Genomic DNA, 18,962 nt, shown 5'->3' with positions numbered 1-18,962 from the left:
TAGCTGATGTATATGTTTAAAGTACTCATGTGGCCCATAGATCTGTATATTGTGTCAAAATTACGATGTGATACACGACGGCGATGACTGTTCGTCAACCAGACTATAGATTATAGAAGAGAACCTCTCTGTTCGTTTTTTATACCGTGTGAAAAACCGTGTGTTTCCCTATTCTGGCCGAAAATGACCGGGGGAAAAAAAGAATCTGCGTCATAAAACCGGATGCCGGTGTGGGTGAAGTAAGTGGAACTCGAAACCTAGAATGAAAAATAAGCAGAATAGCGCAATCAGAGATTAAACAATGAACGCGCGTCTAACGCGTCGACGGCCAACTGGACAAACTAGCAATTGACGCGTTATCGAGTCAACCGCAGTCAAAGAGTTAAGTACAAAATTTGAGTACTTTTTTTTCAACCACTGTTTTTTTTTTCGTCCAGGGTACATCGAGGAGGCGTGCATCATCCCATGTCCGTCCGACTGCAAGCTCAGCGAGTGGTCCAACTGGTCGCGCTGCAGCAAGTCGTGCGGCAGCGGGGTCAAGGTGCGCTCCAAGTGGCTGAGGGAGAAGCCCTACAACGGGGGCAGACCCTGTCCCAAGCTGGACCACGTCAACCAGGTCAGCATTAGATCTAACAGTCCACCATCATGGGCGTTTTTTTACTTGACCGTTAATTATCATACAAATCAATGATTTAACCCTTTAAGACCGGGAACGCTGTCTGTGTCATTTTAAGATTTATTTGGGCTATTCAAAAATAGCAGATATACAAGCTCATAGCGTGGCACCGAGTGCCGCACTATGAGCTTGTAGATCTGCAATTTTTTAAAGAATCAAGTTTTTTTTTTAATATTTCAATATATGTTTTTTTAAAGCGAACATTTGCAAAATATGTTGTTCCAGGGACCCCCCAGAAGCAAAGATTTTAGTTACAAATGTTCGCTTTAAAAAATATATGTTCAAATATTTGCACAAATGATTTAAAAAAAATAGCATATCTACAAGCTCACGGTGCGGCACTCGGTACCACGCTATGAGCTTTATATCTGCTATTTTTTGAATGGCCAAAGAAATCTAAAATGACAGAGATGTATTCCCGGATTTAATGGGTTAAATGTGTTTTTGGCATTGAACATTGGAATATATATACGTGTCTCTATAAATTACATTTCTGTTTTTTTCTTTTTAGGCTTTGTAACCAAAAAAACAGAGCCTAATCAAAATAAATAATGTACTATGGCCAAAACAATTTGGCCATATTTAGTCATGTTATACATTTTTAGAGCCACCTACTTTGGCACCTGGTGACATATATTGCTATGGATACCATAACCTACTTTATATTGAACACACGTGCCATCTATGAATGAACATGTCCCGTTCCGCACATTCATTTCCACAGTCATATTTCACCAGGGACAATACAGCAGCACACGTCCTCGATCACGTTTTAATGTTTAATGAAAATATAATGGTTTTGATCTTTCTTTTTTGTCCATGAAGTTGTGACTGTGAACTGTTGGACATTAATTCAATGTTTAATTCATAAGCTAAGTTAGTTCCTGAACTGAACGGTCTGCCATGTAAGATTAATGACAGCAGGGGAAGAGCGTGTTCTCTTGCAGAGGAACATTTAGATCATGTAGGCTACATGGAGATTTAAATGTATACTTATGTTTAATCAAAAAAAGCACCAAGTAATATGAATTATGCTTCTTTTTTTTAATTCATTCTCCCATTGCGGTGGATTCCATCAACAGGCTCAGGTGAGTGCAACATTTTTTGCAAAAAGTTTAACACTAATGTTAACCTTGCGCTTGTCTATTTACTTCTACTGTACATATGATTAAGGTTTTCACTCAAGTGGTACAATTAAGGTTTTCAAAGAATGTTGGTGATTGGGGACGAATTGGTTTAAAACTCAAACGAATAGTATTAGAAAGAACCTGGGGCCCTTCTCTATATACGGTATCCACAAGTTTCCTAGGGCGTTGTGGACATCACTTGCTGTCGATTTGATCCCTGATACCTGATCAAATCGACAGGAAGTGATGCCCACAACGTGGGCATCACAATATGGGGATTAGATAGGCTACACGGTTATTCTCCTGAATCTTGACCGTAGCCTCAGTAAACATGTATGAATTATAATGTATGACCATTATCAGGATTTGTAGACATGTGAAGATGTTTTTTTTATATCTCTGCTGGCAACAGCCGTGGAAGGAATCCGTTATGTTTTTGGGTTTGTCCATGGGTCCGTCCGTCCGTCCGTCCGTTCCATTCCATCTGATACCAACGTATGAGCTGGAATCCAGGAAGAACTGATTAGAATGTGCAGGTCAAAGGTCATGGTCACTGTGACCTCGCACAACGTTTCATAAATGTCGATAACAGTGATAACTTAGACGGCGTCCACTGAGAACGCCTTCTGAGTTGGCAGCAGCAGTCTGCCATGCATGTCTATGGTAAAGACAGTCTGACATGCATTTCTATGGTAAAGACAGTCTGCCATGCATTTCTATGGTAAAGACAGTCTGACATGCATTTCTATGGTAAAAACAGTCTGACATGCATTTCTATGGTAAAGACAGTCTGCCATGCATTTCTATGGTAAAGACTGTCTGACATGCATTTCTATGGTAAAGACAGTCTGTCATGAGCTTGTAGATCGGCTGTTTTCAAATGGCCGAAATGTATGTAGGGCTGAAGTGGTTAATGTATTGTTGTAATAATAGTCAAAATATACAAAGTAACTAAAGTTTTCAAATAATTGTAGTGGCGTAAAAGCACACTGTTTGCTTCTGAGATGTAGTGGAGTAAAAGTAAAAGTAATGAAAATGGTAAATACTAGTTAGTAAATAGTAAAGATTCCTCAAAATTGTACTTAAGTACAGTACAGTACTGTGGGGCAGTATGTGTGGTAAATTGTATTGTTTTAGGTGTATGAGGTGGTGCCATGTCTCAGTGACTGTGGGCAGTATGTGTGGTACAGTGGTCTTATTGTATTGTTTTAGGTGTATGAGGTGGTGCCGTGTCTCAGTGACTGTGGGGCAGTATGTGTGGTACAGTGGTCTTATTGTATTGTTTTAGGTGTATGAGGTGGTGCCGTGTCTCAGTGACTGTGGTCAGTATGTGTGGTACAGTGGTCTTATTGTATTGTTTTAGGTGTATGAGGTGGTACCGTGTCTCAGTGACTGTGGGGCAGTATGTGTGGTACAGTGTCTTATTGTATTGTTTTAGGTGTATGAGGTGGTACCGTGTCTCAGTGACTGTGGGCAGTATGTGTGGTACAGTGGTCTTATTGTATTGTTTTAGGTGTTTGAGGTGGTACCGTGTCTCAGTGACTGTGGGGCAGTATGTGTGGTACAGTGGTCTTATTGTATTGTTTTAGGTGTATGAGGTGGTGCCGTGTCTCAGTGACTGTGGGGCAGTATGTGTGGTACAGTGGTCTTATTGTATTGTTTTAGGTGTTTGAGGTGGTACCGTGTCTCAGTGACTGTGGGGCAGTATGTGTGGTACAGTGGTCTTATTGTATTGTTTTAGGTGTATGAGGTGGTGCCGTGTCTCAGTGACTGTGGGGCAGTATGTGTGGTACAGTGGTCTTATTGTATTGTTTTAGGTGTATGAGGTGGTGCCGTGTCTCAGTGACTGTGGGGCAGTATGTGTGGTACAGTGGTCTTATTGTATTGTTTTAGGTGTTTGAGGTGGTACCGTGTCTCAGTGACTGTGGGGCAGTATGTGTGGTACAGTGGTCTTATTGTATTGTTTTAGGTGTATGAGGTGGTGCCGTGTCTCAGTGACTGTGGGGCAGTATGTGTGGTACAGTGGTCTTATTGTATTGTTTTAGGTGTATGAGGTGGTGCCGTGTCTCAGTGACTGTGGGCAGTATGTGTGGTACAGTGGTTTATACCAGGGGTCTTCAACAAGGGGTCCGGGACCCCTAGGGGGTCCTCAGAGCTACTATAGAGGGTCCGCCAAATCTTTGTGCGATAGGATTTAGTTTTTTTACATTAACCACTTGAACCCTAGAATTCCTTTTCTGAGGGGAACATTAGCCGAAAATAGCAGATCTATAAGCTCTCAACGCCTCGCGCTGCGAGGCGTTGAGAGCTTGTAGATCGGCTATTTTTGGCAAAGAGGGGGAAAAGAGCAGACTAAGTAAAACAAATAACTTTAATCTAATAGAGTAGGGGGTCTAGAGTAGGGGGTCCCTAACCTCGCATCACCAGTCTTTCCACCTCGGAGGAAAGCCTGGTGTTCGTTACTAAAGACCCATATGATCCGGTCTAGGCCACGCCTACTAAAAAAGAAAAAAGAAAAAAGAATCCTCTTTCCGGATTGTCGCGATCCGGTTTTCCGGTGCCGCTTTGTTTTGGTTCCCCAATCACTATTTAAATGGAATAGAATTTCCCCGTGGGATAATACGGATAATACAGACGCTAAATAGTCTCCGGAAAGTACACTCACATTTACATTTAAAAAATAAGCTAAACTACGCCGCAACAAGGATTTTATAGGACGGACCTATTTTGGGGTGAGACGTTTTTCCGGTTTGTCGCGATCCGGTCTAGGGCTACTTCCGCTCCCGACCGGATCATATACCAGAAAAGGAATGCTGCCCAGGCTAGGGGGTCCCTGCTTAATTTCTCTCTCAGCTAGGGGGTCCTTGGCCTGAAAACGTTGAAGACCCCTGGTTTATAACTGCTGTATTGTTTTAGGTGTATGAGGTGGTGCCGTGTCTCAGTGACTGTGGGCAGTACGTGTGGGTGGCAGATCCCTGGAGCGTGTGGAAAGTCAGCAACGTGGACCTGAAGGAGAACTGTGGCGAGGGAATCCAGACCAGGAAAGTCAGGTAAGCATCGTGACCGTTAACACACACAACACGGCGAGGCAGAGTTTAAAGTTAGGCAGAGTTTAACGTTAGAGAAGTAGTTCGCCCAAAAACGTATTTTCTATCAACCCCATGAAGCATTGAATTCAAGGAGATTTATTTATTATTTTTTTACTCTTTGAGACTCCGCCTGTCATTAAATTATTGGCTCAGGAAAGCGACAAAAACTAAAAAATCTCCATGAAGTCAAGGCTTGTAATTGATAGAAAACCTTTAAAGTGAAAAGCTAACTGAGCAGCTGAGGTTAGTTTGCACTGGCATTGACTTTGAAACCCAAGCTAAAAGAAAACCTTGATGTTCTCTTTTACTACTTTTACTAAGAAGCACAAAATAAATAAAACATCACCCTACAAATGTCAGCTTACCAGCTGCGTAGCACCCGTTTCCTTTTTTATCTTTATATCATTATTTCATTTTTTTAAATCCATTCACGTAATATGATTTGAAAAGCCTTTTTTTTACATCCTTGAATGCCTTTTTTATGTCTTTTATAAAGCACCTTGAATTGCCTTTGAGTCTGAAATGTACTGTGTTGTGTTGCCTTGACTCCTTGCTGCTTTAGAATGTCAACGTTCACTATTATCCAGTAATGAAAGGTATTAATGAGCTGCTGTATAAAAACACCACACAAATGGTCTGTGTGTGTGTGTGTGTGTGTGTGTGTGTGTGTGTGTGTGTGTGTGTGCGTGTGTGCGTGTGTGTGCGTGTGTGTGTGTGTGTGTGTGTGTGCGTGCGTGTGTGCGTGCAGGTGTATGCAAAACACCATAGACGGCCCGTCGGACCAGGTGGAGGACTACCTGTGTGACCCGGAGGAGATGCCGGTAGGGGCGAGGGACAGCCGTCTGCCCTGCCCTGAGGACTGTGTTCTGTCTGACTGGGAAGCCTGGAGCCCCTGCACCCTGGTACTGATATCTACTATACTGTACCTTCTGTTTATACTCTGAGCCCCTGCACCCTGGTACTGATATCTATTATACTGTACCTTATGTTTATACTCTGAGCCCCTGCACCCTGGTACTGATATCTACTCTATGTACCTTCTGTTTATACTCTGAGCCCCTGCACCCTGGTACTGATATCTATTATACTGTACCTTCTGTTTATACTCTGAGCCCCTGCACCCTGGTACTGATATCTGTTATACTGTACCTTATGTTTATACTCTGAGCCCCTGCACCCTGGTACTGATATCTATTATACTGTACCTTCTGTTTATACTCTGAGCCCCTGCACCCTGGTACTGATATCTACTATACTGTACCTTCTGTTTATACTCTGAGCCCCTGCACCCTGGTACTGATATCTACTCTATGTACCTTCTGTTTATACTCTGAGCCCCTGCACCCTGGTACTGATATCTATTATACTGTACCTTCTGTTTATACTCTGAGCCCCTGCACCCTGGTACTGATATCTATTATACTGTACCTTCTGTTTATACTCTGAGCCCCTGCACCCTGGTACTGATATCTACTATACTGTACCTTATGTTTATACTCTGAGCCCCTGCACCCTGGTACTGATATCTATTATACTGTACCTTCTGTTTATACTCTGAGCCCCTGCACCCTGGTACTGATATCTATTATACTGTACCTTCTGTTTATACTCTGAGCCCCTGCACCCTGGTACTGATATCTATTATACTGTACCTTCTGTTTATACTCTGAGCCCCTGCACCCTGGTACTGATATCTATTATACTGTACCTTCTGTTTATACTCTGAGCCCCTGCACCCTGGTACTGATATCTATTATACTGTACCTTCTGTTTATACTCTGAGCCCCTGCACCCTGGTACTGATATCTATTATACTGTACCTTCTGTTTATACTCTCTGCCCCTGCACCCTGGTACTGATATCTATTATACTGTACCTTCTGTTTATACTCTGAGCCCCTGCACCCTGGTACTGATATCTATTATACTGTACCTGATGTTTATACTCTGAGCCCCTGCACCCTGGTACTGATATCTATTATACTGTACCTGATGTTTATACTCTGAGCCCCTGCACCCTGGTACTGATATCTATTATACTGTACCTTATGTTTATACTCTGAGCCCCTGCACCCTGGTACTGATATCTACTCTATGTACCTTATGTGTATACTCTCTGCCCCTGCACCCTGGTACTGACATCTACTCTATGTACCTTCTGTTTATACGTAGATCGTATATTTTATAATGTAATAATTTATATCTGCAAAAGTAACTAAAGCTGTCAAATAATTGTAGTGGAGTAAAAGTACAATATTTGCCTCTGAGTAGTTAGTGGAGTAGAATTCAAAGCATATATAATTGGAAATACTCCAGTAAAGTAAAAAAATACCTCAAAATTGTACTTAAGTACAGTAGTTGAGTAAATGTACTTAGTTACTTTTACACCACTGCCAGTCACATGCCTGCCAACACTTGAAGCCGAGAGTGAATACCAACAGAAAAATATCACAGGGGAGTTAGGCAAAACTAATTGTATACTGTATCTACTTCATAAATTAATTAACACTAGTGTGGTACCCATTATCATAGTACTAGTGTGGTACCCATTATCATAGTACTAGTGTGGTACCCATTATCATAGTACTAGGGAGCCAGTCTATGATGTCAGTAGTACTATGACATCATCTTGATGACATCAGGGATCTCCATATATGGACATAAAAGGTAAACAGCCTGACAGACAGAGTGTTACTCAAGAGATGTGCAGGTTTATAGACTTCAGGACCAACCACTGCACTGATCCCACAGACTTCCCACTGGGCCCCTTCACTCCCTAGAAACACACACGCACGCACGCACGCACGCACGCACGCACACACACACACACACACACACTCACTCACTCACTCACTCACACACTCACACACTCACACACTCACACACTCACACACTCACACACTCACACACACACACACACACACACACACACACACACACACACACACACACACACTCACACACTCACACACTCACACACTCACACACTCACACACACACACACACACACACACACACACACACACACACACACAGACAGATTTGCGTAATTTCTAGAGAGATCAGAGCGCTCTATGATGTCAAAACGTCACGCGGAGCTCGGAGCAGAAGATTCTTAGAGCGTATTTTTTGAATGGATGCACCCTGGGATTAACCAGCTCTTTATTCTCTGGTGCTTTACGGAATCATACAGTCATGCTGCTTGCCAGGCCACGGTTAGGAACGTATGAAGTCCATAATTTATCACTGCTACACAGAAATAAAGTGCCACGGGGAAGAGAGCAGATTTAATTCAGGCTGCAGTAGGTGGGATTGCTTGCAACAGCCATCTCCCACCCTCATTATGGAATGAATCATATCATTGTGTTATTCCAGTAACAGTAGTGAAATAAGATATAAATAGGCTCCACATTTAACTGTCGGGCAGAAAGCTTATATCTAAGGGGAACGGTGGCGCTTTCGCCTCACAGCTAGAAGGTTCTGGGTTTGATTCCCGCCGGGGACAATGTGGGCACTGGGGGGGGGGGGGTGTTCTCTCCTCCGCATCATCAGTGCCCATACCCTAGGTGGAGTTGGTGAAAGGGCCTTTCTGTGTGGAGTTTGCATGTTCTCCCCGTGTCCCCTAGGGTAGTTAATACCCTCACAAAAACATGCAGTAATCTTGGTCTCTATACTGGGTCAGCCGGGGCGCCTGATGGAGGAAAGAAACTGGTTGGAATAAATTGTTCCTTCCAAGTTGGAGCATATTGTGTTGTTGAGCAAGGAAGCATGAGCTTTGTTCAGGGCTCTCCCCAGGCTGGCAGAGGGAGAGTAGCGACCAGGATTACAGTACTGTACACAATACTGAAGAAATGAAAAGTATTAACAAGAGCTTGTGACTAGATAATATCTACATTTCCATTTCCTAAAACGTAAAGGTTGATCTTCTCTAGTTTTAGATGAAACCTGACCTCCTTCAGCCATGTGGAGAACAACAATGAGCTTTAGGATTCTGTCCAATTAAACAGGATAAAACGGCGAGCTAGCCAGGAGACCACATTAGACTTATTCTGTTGACCGGGCAGCATTCTCTGGTTTTACACAAAATATTGTGTATAGGCCTCACCCAGGGATTTAAAAATGTAGCCCCAGAATTCATACAGACAGGGATTATGACCAAAACATGTGAATTAAAAGTGCTGATTTGGTTAGCAACCACCTCGTCTCTTAAGCCTGGTTCAGAGCAAAAGATTTGCAACGAGACAAATCTGTTTTAAGCCCCGATAAATACTCGGCCGTACGGTAGGAGCATAAGTTTAAGCATCAGAGCGTCGTGGAGAAATATTGCAGCGGTCTGAGTTACCCTTTAGTAAAGCAGATACTTCTTCTTGTGGAGAGAGCTGGCCTTTATAAAGAACTTCATTCGCAGCATGCTGTCTCCACAGGAGCTGTCCCCCCACTAGAAATAATGTCATTCAACTCAGGGGCTGTAGACCAATAGAAATAATGTCATTCAACACAGGGGCTGTAGACCAATAGAAATAATGTCATTCAACACAGGGGCTGTAGACCAATAGAAATAGTGTCATTCAACACAGGGGCTGTAGACCAATAGAAATAGTGTCATTCAACTCAGGGGCTGTAGACCAATAGAAATAGTGTCATTCAACTCAGGGGCTGTAGACCAATTGAAATTGTCATTCAACACAGGAGCTGTAGACCAATTGAAATTGTCATTCAACTCAGGGGCTGTAGACCAATAGAAATAGTGTCATTCAACTCAGGAGCTGTAGACCAATAGAAATAGTGTCATTCAACTCAGGAGCTGTAGACCAATAGAAATAGTGTCATTCAACACAGGAGCTGTCCCCCACTAGAAATAATGTCATTCAACACAGGGGCTGTAGACCAATAGAAATAGTGTCATTCAACACAGGAGCTGTAGACCAATAGAAATAGTGTCATTCAACACAGGGGCTGTAGACCAATATAAATAGTGTCTTTCAATACAGGAGCTGTAGACCAATAGAAATAGTGCCATTCAACACAGGGGCTGTAGACCAATAGAAATAGTGTCATTCAACACAGGGGCTGTAGACCAATAGAAATAGTGCCATTCAACACAGGGGCTGTAGACCAATAGAAATAGTGTCATTCAACTCAGGGGCTGTAGACCAATTGAAATTGTCATTCAACACAGGAGCTGTAGACCAATTGAAATAGTGTCATTCAACACAGGGGCTGTAGACCAATTGAAATTGTCATTCAACTCAGGGGCTGTAGACCAATAGAAATAGTGTCATTCAACTCAGGAGCTGTAGACCAATAGAAATAGTGTCATTCAACTCAGGAGCTGTAGACCAATAGAAATAGTGTCATTCAACACAGGAGCTGTCCCCCACTAGAAATAATGTCATTCAACACAGGGGCTGTAGACCAATAGAAATAGTGTCATTCAACACAGGAGCTGTAGACCAATAGAAATAGTGTCATTCAACACAGGGGCTGTAGACCAATATAAATAGTGTCTTTCAATACAGGAGCTGTAGACCAATAGAAATAGTGCCATTCAACACAGGGGCTGTAGACCAATAGAAATAGTGTCATTCAACACAGGGGCTGTAGACCAATAGAAATAGTGCCATTCAACACAGGGGCTGTAGACCAATAGAAATAGTGTCATTCAACTCAGGGGCTGTAGACCAATTGAAATAGTGTCATTCAACACAGGGGCTGTAGACCAATAGAAATAGTGTCATTCAATAGCAGTTCAACATGCAAGCACACATGCACAAATGCACACACTTCAAGCCCTTTATACCGTAGTTCTCCTAACAAAAAAGAAGCCTTGAATTATTGAGTCTCCGGCAGGAGTCTCCTACTGTAAAACCATGTAATTGATAGAAAATACGTATTTTTTGGGGGGGTGAACTACTCCTTTACAGTACCTATACATAAGCAATATCATAATAATACCTCATGTAGGAAAAAAAAGTGAAAATGTGAGCCTTGTCCAGTGACTGACAACTGTGGGAGACTAACGTCACTGTAACACTCTGTTACACTAACGTCGGGCGAAAATCACCCAATCACCCAAAGACCAGGGATGGGGGGGCAGGGAAACAAGCATACAGTACCTTCGATGATGTCACTGAGCATCCTGAAGGTATACCCGAGGCCCCGCCCACCTCAGACATCAGCAACACAATGAAAATCACATAATCATGATCGTGTGGGTGGAAATCACCCGACATTAGTGTTGTAGGGTTTAAGTGTACTTCATGTAATCACACCACCATATATATATATATATATATAAATAGCACGCCGCATCTAAATCCTGGATGTACAACAAGAACGATACGCTGGAATATGTAGCGACGCAGAGTGGGGGGGGGGGGGGGGGGGGGGGGGCGGCCAGTCTGTCACTCAACCCGTCGGTCCTGTAGGGAGAGCTAATTAGCATGGATATGGAATGTGTGTCCCTGCACCAGAAGAAGAAACCCACAAATAGAAAACCGCTTGACACGCGTTTGAGTCCGGGGGCCGGTTTTATCTGGCTGCCGGGGGAAACGCAGACGCTACGCTGCCAACAGCTGCAGAGAGAGAGACAGAGAGACAGAGACAGAGACAGAGAGAGAGGGAGAGGGGAGAGAGAGAGAGAGAGAGAGAGAGAGAGAGAGAGAGAGAGAGAGAGAGAGAGAGAGAGAGAGAGAGAGAGAGAGAGAGAGAAACCCGTGAGCGGTAAAATGTGTGAGAGAGGAGGAAATGATGCCTGTGAAATGTGTTTGAACCTGTCGGGGGTAAATGCTCTCTCGCTTTACAAACTGGCTTCTCATATCCTCTGCTGGCATTAAAGTATCATGTGGTATGTTTAGCTTATTGACTAAACCACTCACTCTGCACTTGACACCAAGCCTTCCAGAAGCGTTCTGTGGTTTGGTAGCATGTTTGTATGTTATTTAAAAGGAACACGTCACCCGTTTTCAAGCCTTATCTTCGTATAATTGGTCCTCATTAATGCTCATTATTATAAGATGGCATCATTTCTGCCTATTCTCTCTTTGGCTTTAACCTCGCTCGCCTAAGGGCGGCACTTTATGTAAACACCTGCATAACGATGTTAACGTTATTCACCCAAAGAAATACTGACTGAAGTTAAATGGGGACCATTCTTAACGACAAGAAAAAACATGTATAAAACATTCTCTTGTGAAAGGCTCATCAGTGATTAGATTACATTATTATTTTATATAGTTTTAAAGATATAAAGACACCATGAATTATTGGCTCAGGAATGTGACACAAACAAAAAAGTTTCCAGGCTTCATATAGGGTGAGTAGTTGATAAGAAAACGAAAGCAGTTCTGTCAGATAACTCACGAATAGATTGAACCAATATTACAGACCAAATATATGAAACAATATTATAGAATGAGAATACAAGAGTGGATGTAATATATTTTATTTTGGCGTTCAGGCTCTGCTACATTTTTCTCCCTGCTCAGCATAATTAAGACAACCATCATTAACCTTTAAGAGCAGGGAGATATATATACATAACAACCCCCCATGGGGAACAGAACCAATAGCAGAGCCCACTGGTGGTGCTGGGGTGGTGGTGGGAGTAAACGCTGCATGACAACACCTATGAAACACTAAGCAGACAGAACACAGATGAAGGTGAGCTTAAATAACCCGCCCGATTGGACAGCTGACTGCCACGTCAGAGTATGACGTACTGTATGGGTCTGCATGATGCTGTAAACAGCACCATAGAACCTCTCGAGTGTATGCTGCCAGAACTAACTCGCAGGCTACGTATAATTTCTGTCAGATAACTCACGAATAGATTGAACCAATATTACAGACCAAATATATGAAACAATATTATAGAATGAGAATACAAGAGTGGATGTAATATATTTTATTTTGGCGTTCAGGCTCTGCTACATTTTTCTCCCTGCTCAGCATAATTAAGACAACCATCATTAACCTTTAAGAGCAGGGAGATATATATACATAACAACCCCCAACACTGCGGAATCAAGAACGCCCTACGGTGAACGCTCACCGATTCATCCAAGCAGATATCCCACTTGACTCCTGATGGAGACAGTGACGAAATTGCAGCTAGCAATTCTGGATCATGCTAGGATATTCTAACATTATGTGAACTTCTATGTGGAAACTATGTGTGGGGTGAAACCTCAAACCCATACCAATTGACCAAGCTGATATCCCATCCTTTCCCCCAAAACAGTGAAGACCAGCGTCTGGGATCAGCGAGGACATACTAACTTTATGTGAACTAAAGGCCTTAGCTGCCATGGCATGGCAGCACTTAGCCATTCCCCTAATAACACATAGAGGAATATCCTATCTGATGGTAGAAACTATGTGAGTGGTGATTACCTCAAACCAATTGACCAAGCCGATATCCCATCTTTTCCCCCAACACAGGCGTCTGGGATCGGCTAGGACATACTAACTTTATGTGAACTAAAAAGGCCTTAGCTGCCATGGCATGGCAGCACTTAACCATTCCTCTAATGCCACATAGAGGAATATACTACTTAAACTTAACATGACTAAGTGTTAATGCAACCGTGATGCAAGCTCAGAGTTGATGCCCCCAACCGCATCAACTCTTATGCTACCCAACCGCATCAGCCGTATGATGCCACCCAACCGCATCAGCCATATGATGCCATCCAACCGCATCAACCATGATGCGATATATAACTTTTTTTTTTTTTTATAATTATTATTATTATTTATTTATTTCAACAGAACACCTGTTGATTCCTGAACTCAGGAGTCCTAGACGATGACCTAAAGCGATGTCCACCGCCGTGCGGTGCCGCACCGCGAGTAGGATCGAAGAGGACATTCTATATATATATAAATTTATTTATTTTTATTATTATTATTATTTTTTAAGAAATCTGAAATCAGTACCCGTGCACCATGCACCACGACTCAATCATGAGCAACCCAACCGCATCAGCCATGATGCCACTTAACCGCATCAGCCATGATGCCATTTAACCACATCAGCCATTTAACTGCATCAGCCATGATGCCCCTTAACCGCATCAACCATGATGCCTTGAGTATGAGCAACCAGCTGACCTCTCTAGTGCCAACTAAAGAACATTTTAAACCTAACATGACTTTGAGGTTACGCTAAACCTTAACTCCACCCAGCGACCACCATATATGCATGGTAATAACAGAACTACCATTTACATTTAGCAATTACAACACTTGTATTCATTACATCCTGAGCCAACAAACTCCCCATTTTAGCGCACATGACGAACATGGCACTAAGGACCATTTTAATCAGAACGATTGAACTGTGCACCAACTGAAAATATGCAGAAAGTTGAGATTTGTTCTGCTGAATTAGCTTAAACTAAAGATGGGACAGACCTGTTGAACAAATGAGCCACAGATAAAACATAATGCTGCTTTGTGTGAGAACAGACTAAGATCTGAGTGTTAACAGCAAAGATCTATGACTGCCCCATCTAACCACAGATTGACTTTCTAATTAACAGAATACTGAAGCAGCTTCCAATGAGAGACATAAGATAAATCATAAATGTCCTTCCATAGAAATGCAACATCGAATGATGGATGCATGTCTAGCTCTGATATACGCTCAGATTAGACTCCACATAGATGAAAACAGTGGATATGGACTTGGCTAGCAGAACCAACATATTTAATCTGAATCCAGTACTCTCTTTACATTACATGCTTATAAAATTGCAACCTTGCTTACAAGACTGCAAGGAGAACCACAGCCTGTGTCAAATACCGAGAATAAACACCCTTTAAAGGACATAACAACTGGAGTAAACTAAAATGTTTGCCTCCTGAGATGATTGAATTAACGACCATAACATTCATCAAGTTCAATAACTTCATAACGAAACGTCAAGTTTGAGCGGTTGAAGATCTTAAACCTTAAAAAAAAATAACTCAACCACGGTACTTGGTTTACTGACTAATTAATTTTAACATGGCCAGCGCCACATAACCTGGACGGAGATGACAGCTATTAAATGATGCAAATCGGAGACTGCCATTACAGTCTATCGCAACAACAGTCCTTCCCTAATGCACACTCTACTATTTAATGATTTGTTAGGCCGACCCATTAAACAAGCAGTGTTAGGTTCCCAGCCACATTGACAACCCCGATTATTCTGCTGCAATACTTACTTCTGAAAGCTTGTTGCAAATAACATGTCAACATCACTTGTCAACCGCTTTTCATAGTATGCATTACATCCGGGGAACTGGAACATACGTAGTTCCCAAGACAAAACCAACTTAGCAGTGTTTATATCCATCTCAATATATCACCATGACCATTTAAACGGGCTGCCATTTGCTAAAGAATCGAATGAAACAGATGGGTTCCTTTCAGTGTTCAAAGACTACTTAAGAAAGTTACTGCAGCCTACCATCCTCATATCCAAGGTGTGAGCCGCAAAATGAGAATCACCTTTTAATCATCCCGACCTTTAAAACAAGTATAGCTTAGCAATACGAGAGCATAGGCAACAGTAGAATGCAACCAGTACATTGAACCAGCACTGCAAGCCAACACAATAACCTATTATTACTTGCTTTGAAATTAATTCACTTCATTATTATATTAAACAGCCTACTTTACCGCCACCACAAATAGAGGCAATTGAACTGCTACAATTAATTGACAACCTCCGATGCAATTCAGCCTACTCTGCAAAATAGATATCAGAAGACGTAGGTTTACACAAATGATAAATAGCTATAACCACCATCGGGCACATGAAAATAAATTAACCCCACACCTACTAGCTGCAACATAAATAGATTAAGATGATATGACCAGTCTGCACAACTATAGACTACTTTGATTATAAAATGTTTTATAAATCTATATATATATTATTATCCAAGGTGTATTCAGCAACGTAAATCACCTTTAACTAATCCTGACTTTTAAAGCAAATTAATCTTAATTAGCTTGCAATACAAGAGCATAGGCAACGTAGAATGCAACAAGTACATCTAACCAGCATTGCGAGCCAACACAATATAAAGCCTAATATATCTTACATGATTGCAGATAATTACTTCAACATTATATTTTAAAAGCCTACCTCCACAATCTTAGCACAATTAACTGGCTACAATTATTTGACAACATCCAAGCCATTTAGCCTACTCTGCAAGTTAGATAGCAGAGAACGTAGCTACATCAAATGAAAATAGCTGTAGCCACCATCAGCACATGAAGATAAATCAGCCCTACTCATACTGGCTGCAACATAAAATGATTACATAATATAATGACCAATCTGCACAAATATAGACTACTTAATCATAAACATTTTAAGAGCACCATAATGACCAATCTGCAATTATAGTTTCTTTACAGTATATTTAAGAACAGCCATTAATTGAATATTGTTTGAAATCATGAACCAGACCAACTAACTGAGTACTTCCTAAACGGAGATACTTGCTATAATTGCTCCTTTACTCAATTGAAATCTGCCTACTCCTGTATCACTAAAGTGACAAGAAATGTTAAGCTGAATTACTTGTAATTATCTGACTTTATCTTGGCGGTTTACAGTGCCTGCTTACGCCGGAGGATTTAAGCATACTACATTTCCCAGACTGCACCAAAAAGTTCAACCAGTGACGTCATAGTTAGACACGACAGCGTGTTGTGCGGAATGCGGAAGCGAAGCTCGCCGCTTTATACCATAGCATTAATCATTTAATCCATTCCGCCCAGAAGCAATACCAGAACATTATATAGATTGATAAAATCATTTTCAATTAAAGCTTCTGGTAGTAAAGGGTAGCAGCACAGCAAGAAGCAACCTGGCTTACTTAAGCTTCACGATAAACAGCTGATCTCTCCGTCTGCTAGACAGATGATCTCACCCTGCAAGAATGTTTAGGTTGCACCCTGCAAGAATGTTTAAATTGCCAGATATTGAGAGAGAAATCAGCATGACATATATGAAATGTAAATGATCTGCTACTTTCAAATCCTGAGATACAAGTGGAATATTTGAAAGATTTTGAAACAAATCCGGGGGACCATGACAGAACCACCTTAGGAAGCAATCCTAAGCAACTATACCCCAGAAATAAGCCAAAACCACCAATAACAAGCGACTTTACAGAAAAATAAGCCCAGCGATGCTTATAATAATAAATCAGGGCAACCCAGATGAAATCCCATAGCCCGGAGGGACATACACCGTTGTTGACGTTAGAAACAATTCATGCAATTTAAGTAGCTATGCCTTTAGAAATCGAACGAATACCACATTAGAACCAGCAGCCCACAGATGAACATCAACAACAGCATTTAGCAGCAACAACAATTTAGCTTTTGTTGAATCAGAATAATGCATTTTAAGCATTGTGTAGCAGTAGCACCAGCAACAACAGCAGCTACTGAGCTGGGGAGCATGATTTTTAAACAGTGTGTAGAAGTATCACCAGCAAACAACCGAACAACCAAACAACCAGCAAACAACAACCGAACCGCAACCGCTGCATGACAACACCTATGAAACACTAAGCAGACAGAACACAGATGAAGGTGAGCTTAAATAACCCGCCCGATTGGACAGCTGACTGCCACGTCAGAGTATGACGTACTGTATGGGTCTGCATGATGCTGTAAACAGCACCATAGAACCTCTCGAGTGTATGCTGCCAGAACTAACTCGCAGGCTACGTATAATTCCCTTTGTAGGAAAATAAATGGTCTATATTTACACACGTACATTACGATATCAGGGTGGAAGCTGTGAATCAATGGCATTACACAGTACTGATGCCCATTATGTTGCTTTATACCTGCGTGAATATAAACAGCGTCCTCCTCTGTGCCCCTCATGTAGCCCTGCAGTGTGAACAGCACTCGGGAACGGACCGCGGTCCCGATCCGCCAACCCGGCGAGGGCAAAGACTGTCCCCCCACCAAAGAGACGGAGCCCTGCGGACTCAACAGGAACTGCTTCCATTACTCCTACAACATCACTGGTGAGAATATCATCTGAAACATCCCCACCTATAGAATATCATCTGAAACATCCCCTCCTATTTATAGACCCTCAAGACCCTCGCATCGCATAATATGTATGTAATATTCTCGCATATTTTTGCATATTTCGCAACTTTCCACATATTGTGCAACTTCCGGGATTTTTTTACTGCATAAAATTACATAAACCCCCTGCATATTTAATCGCAAAATCAAACATTTGAGCCTGCATGATCAAGGATTGTTGCCCGCGTTTTTCTGGAGGGTCTACCTATAGAATACAAGTATATAAGCATAAAGCTACTGTAGTAGCTACAACCAGTGTTCATTTCGTTTAGTTTTTTTTACTAAAACTATGAAAAAAAGGCGGGGGACCAGTGTTGTCCAATGTAAAACTTGAGTCACTTCCTGACTTGCCTTAAGTAATTGAAATATACGACTGATTATCAAAGTGAGAAAACAAAATCAGCCGAACGTAGTGAATCAGGCTGGATACCAGGCTAACATTTTGTAGTGTCGAACGGAAACAGGAAGGGGCCTTGGCATAGAGCCCTGGGGGCAGTGGTGTCATGGAGGCCACACGGAGTAGGACGGCGTGTGGCCAGTGATTTTTTTCACGCGCGTGGTACGGCACGGTACAGCGCACGCGCGTTCACGAACGTGCACGCTAGAACGGGCCCCCCCCCCCCCTTAAATTCACGAGCCAGTAACAGGTTTATTACAAGTGAGTGTGAAAATGTTTCCTCAGATTCCTCACACCTCACATCTATAGGCTGCACGGTAACAACACAGCATGTTGGTTTCAGTAGGGCTGCTGCCACTATCCTATCTGCACGCAGCAATGCCTCAGCCACCGTCGAAGAAGAGAAAGATACTCGTTCAAAGCAAACTTTTAGTTTCAGCTCTATAATTCATGGCATTCCTTGAATTTGTATTAGTTTAAAAAGACTAAAACTAAGCTAAAAAACATTTCCTATACAAACATCCTAATTTAAGGTAAAATAAAATGCGCGT

General features: G+C 42.1%; 2 protein-coding genes across 2 annotated transcripts in view; one reads left to right on the top strand and one right to left on the bottom strand.

The window, feature by feature from the left end:
• LOC308094783 (protein NLRC3-like) overlaps positions 1-18,962 on the bottom strand; it is a 293,741-nt gene that overhangs the window by 183,005 nt on the left and 91,774 nt on the right. The gene's annotated exons all lie outside the window — the stretch shown is intronic.
• The window catches only part of thsd7aa (thrombospondin, type I, domain containing 7Aa), a gene marked incomplete at both ends in the record, with an annotated part of 158,541 nt that overhangs the window by 92,529 nt on the left and 47,050 nt on the right, over positions 1-18,962 (top strand). Inside the window, 4 exons of the mRNA XM_080441696.1 lie at positions 438-622; positions 4,720-4,853; positions 5,641-5,794; positions 17,806-17,947. Of these exons, the coding sequence (XP_080297822.1) occupies positions 438-622; positions 4,720-4,853; positions 5,641-5,794; positions 17,806-17,947 (615 nt within the window). The remainder of the gene's footprint in view (positions 1-437; positions 623-4,719; positions 4,854-5,640; positions 5,795-17,805; positions 17,948-18,962) is intronic.

The sequence above is a fragment of the Gymnoscopelus braueri genome, assembly GCF_963280865.1.
Source record: "Gymnoscopelus braueri genome assembly, chromosome: 11".
Classification (NCBI taxonomy): domain Eukaryota; kingdom Metazoa; phylum Chordata; class Actinopteri; order Myctophiformes; family Myctophidae; genus Gymnoscopelus; species Gymnoscopelus braueri.
This window is presented reverse-complemented; position numbering and strand designations above follow the sequence as displayed.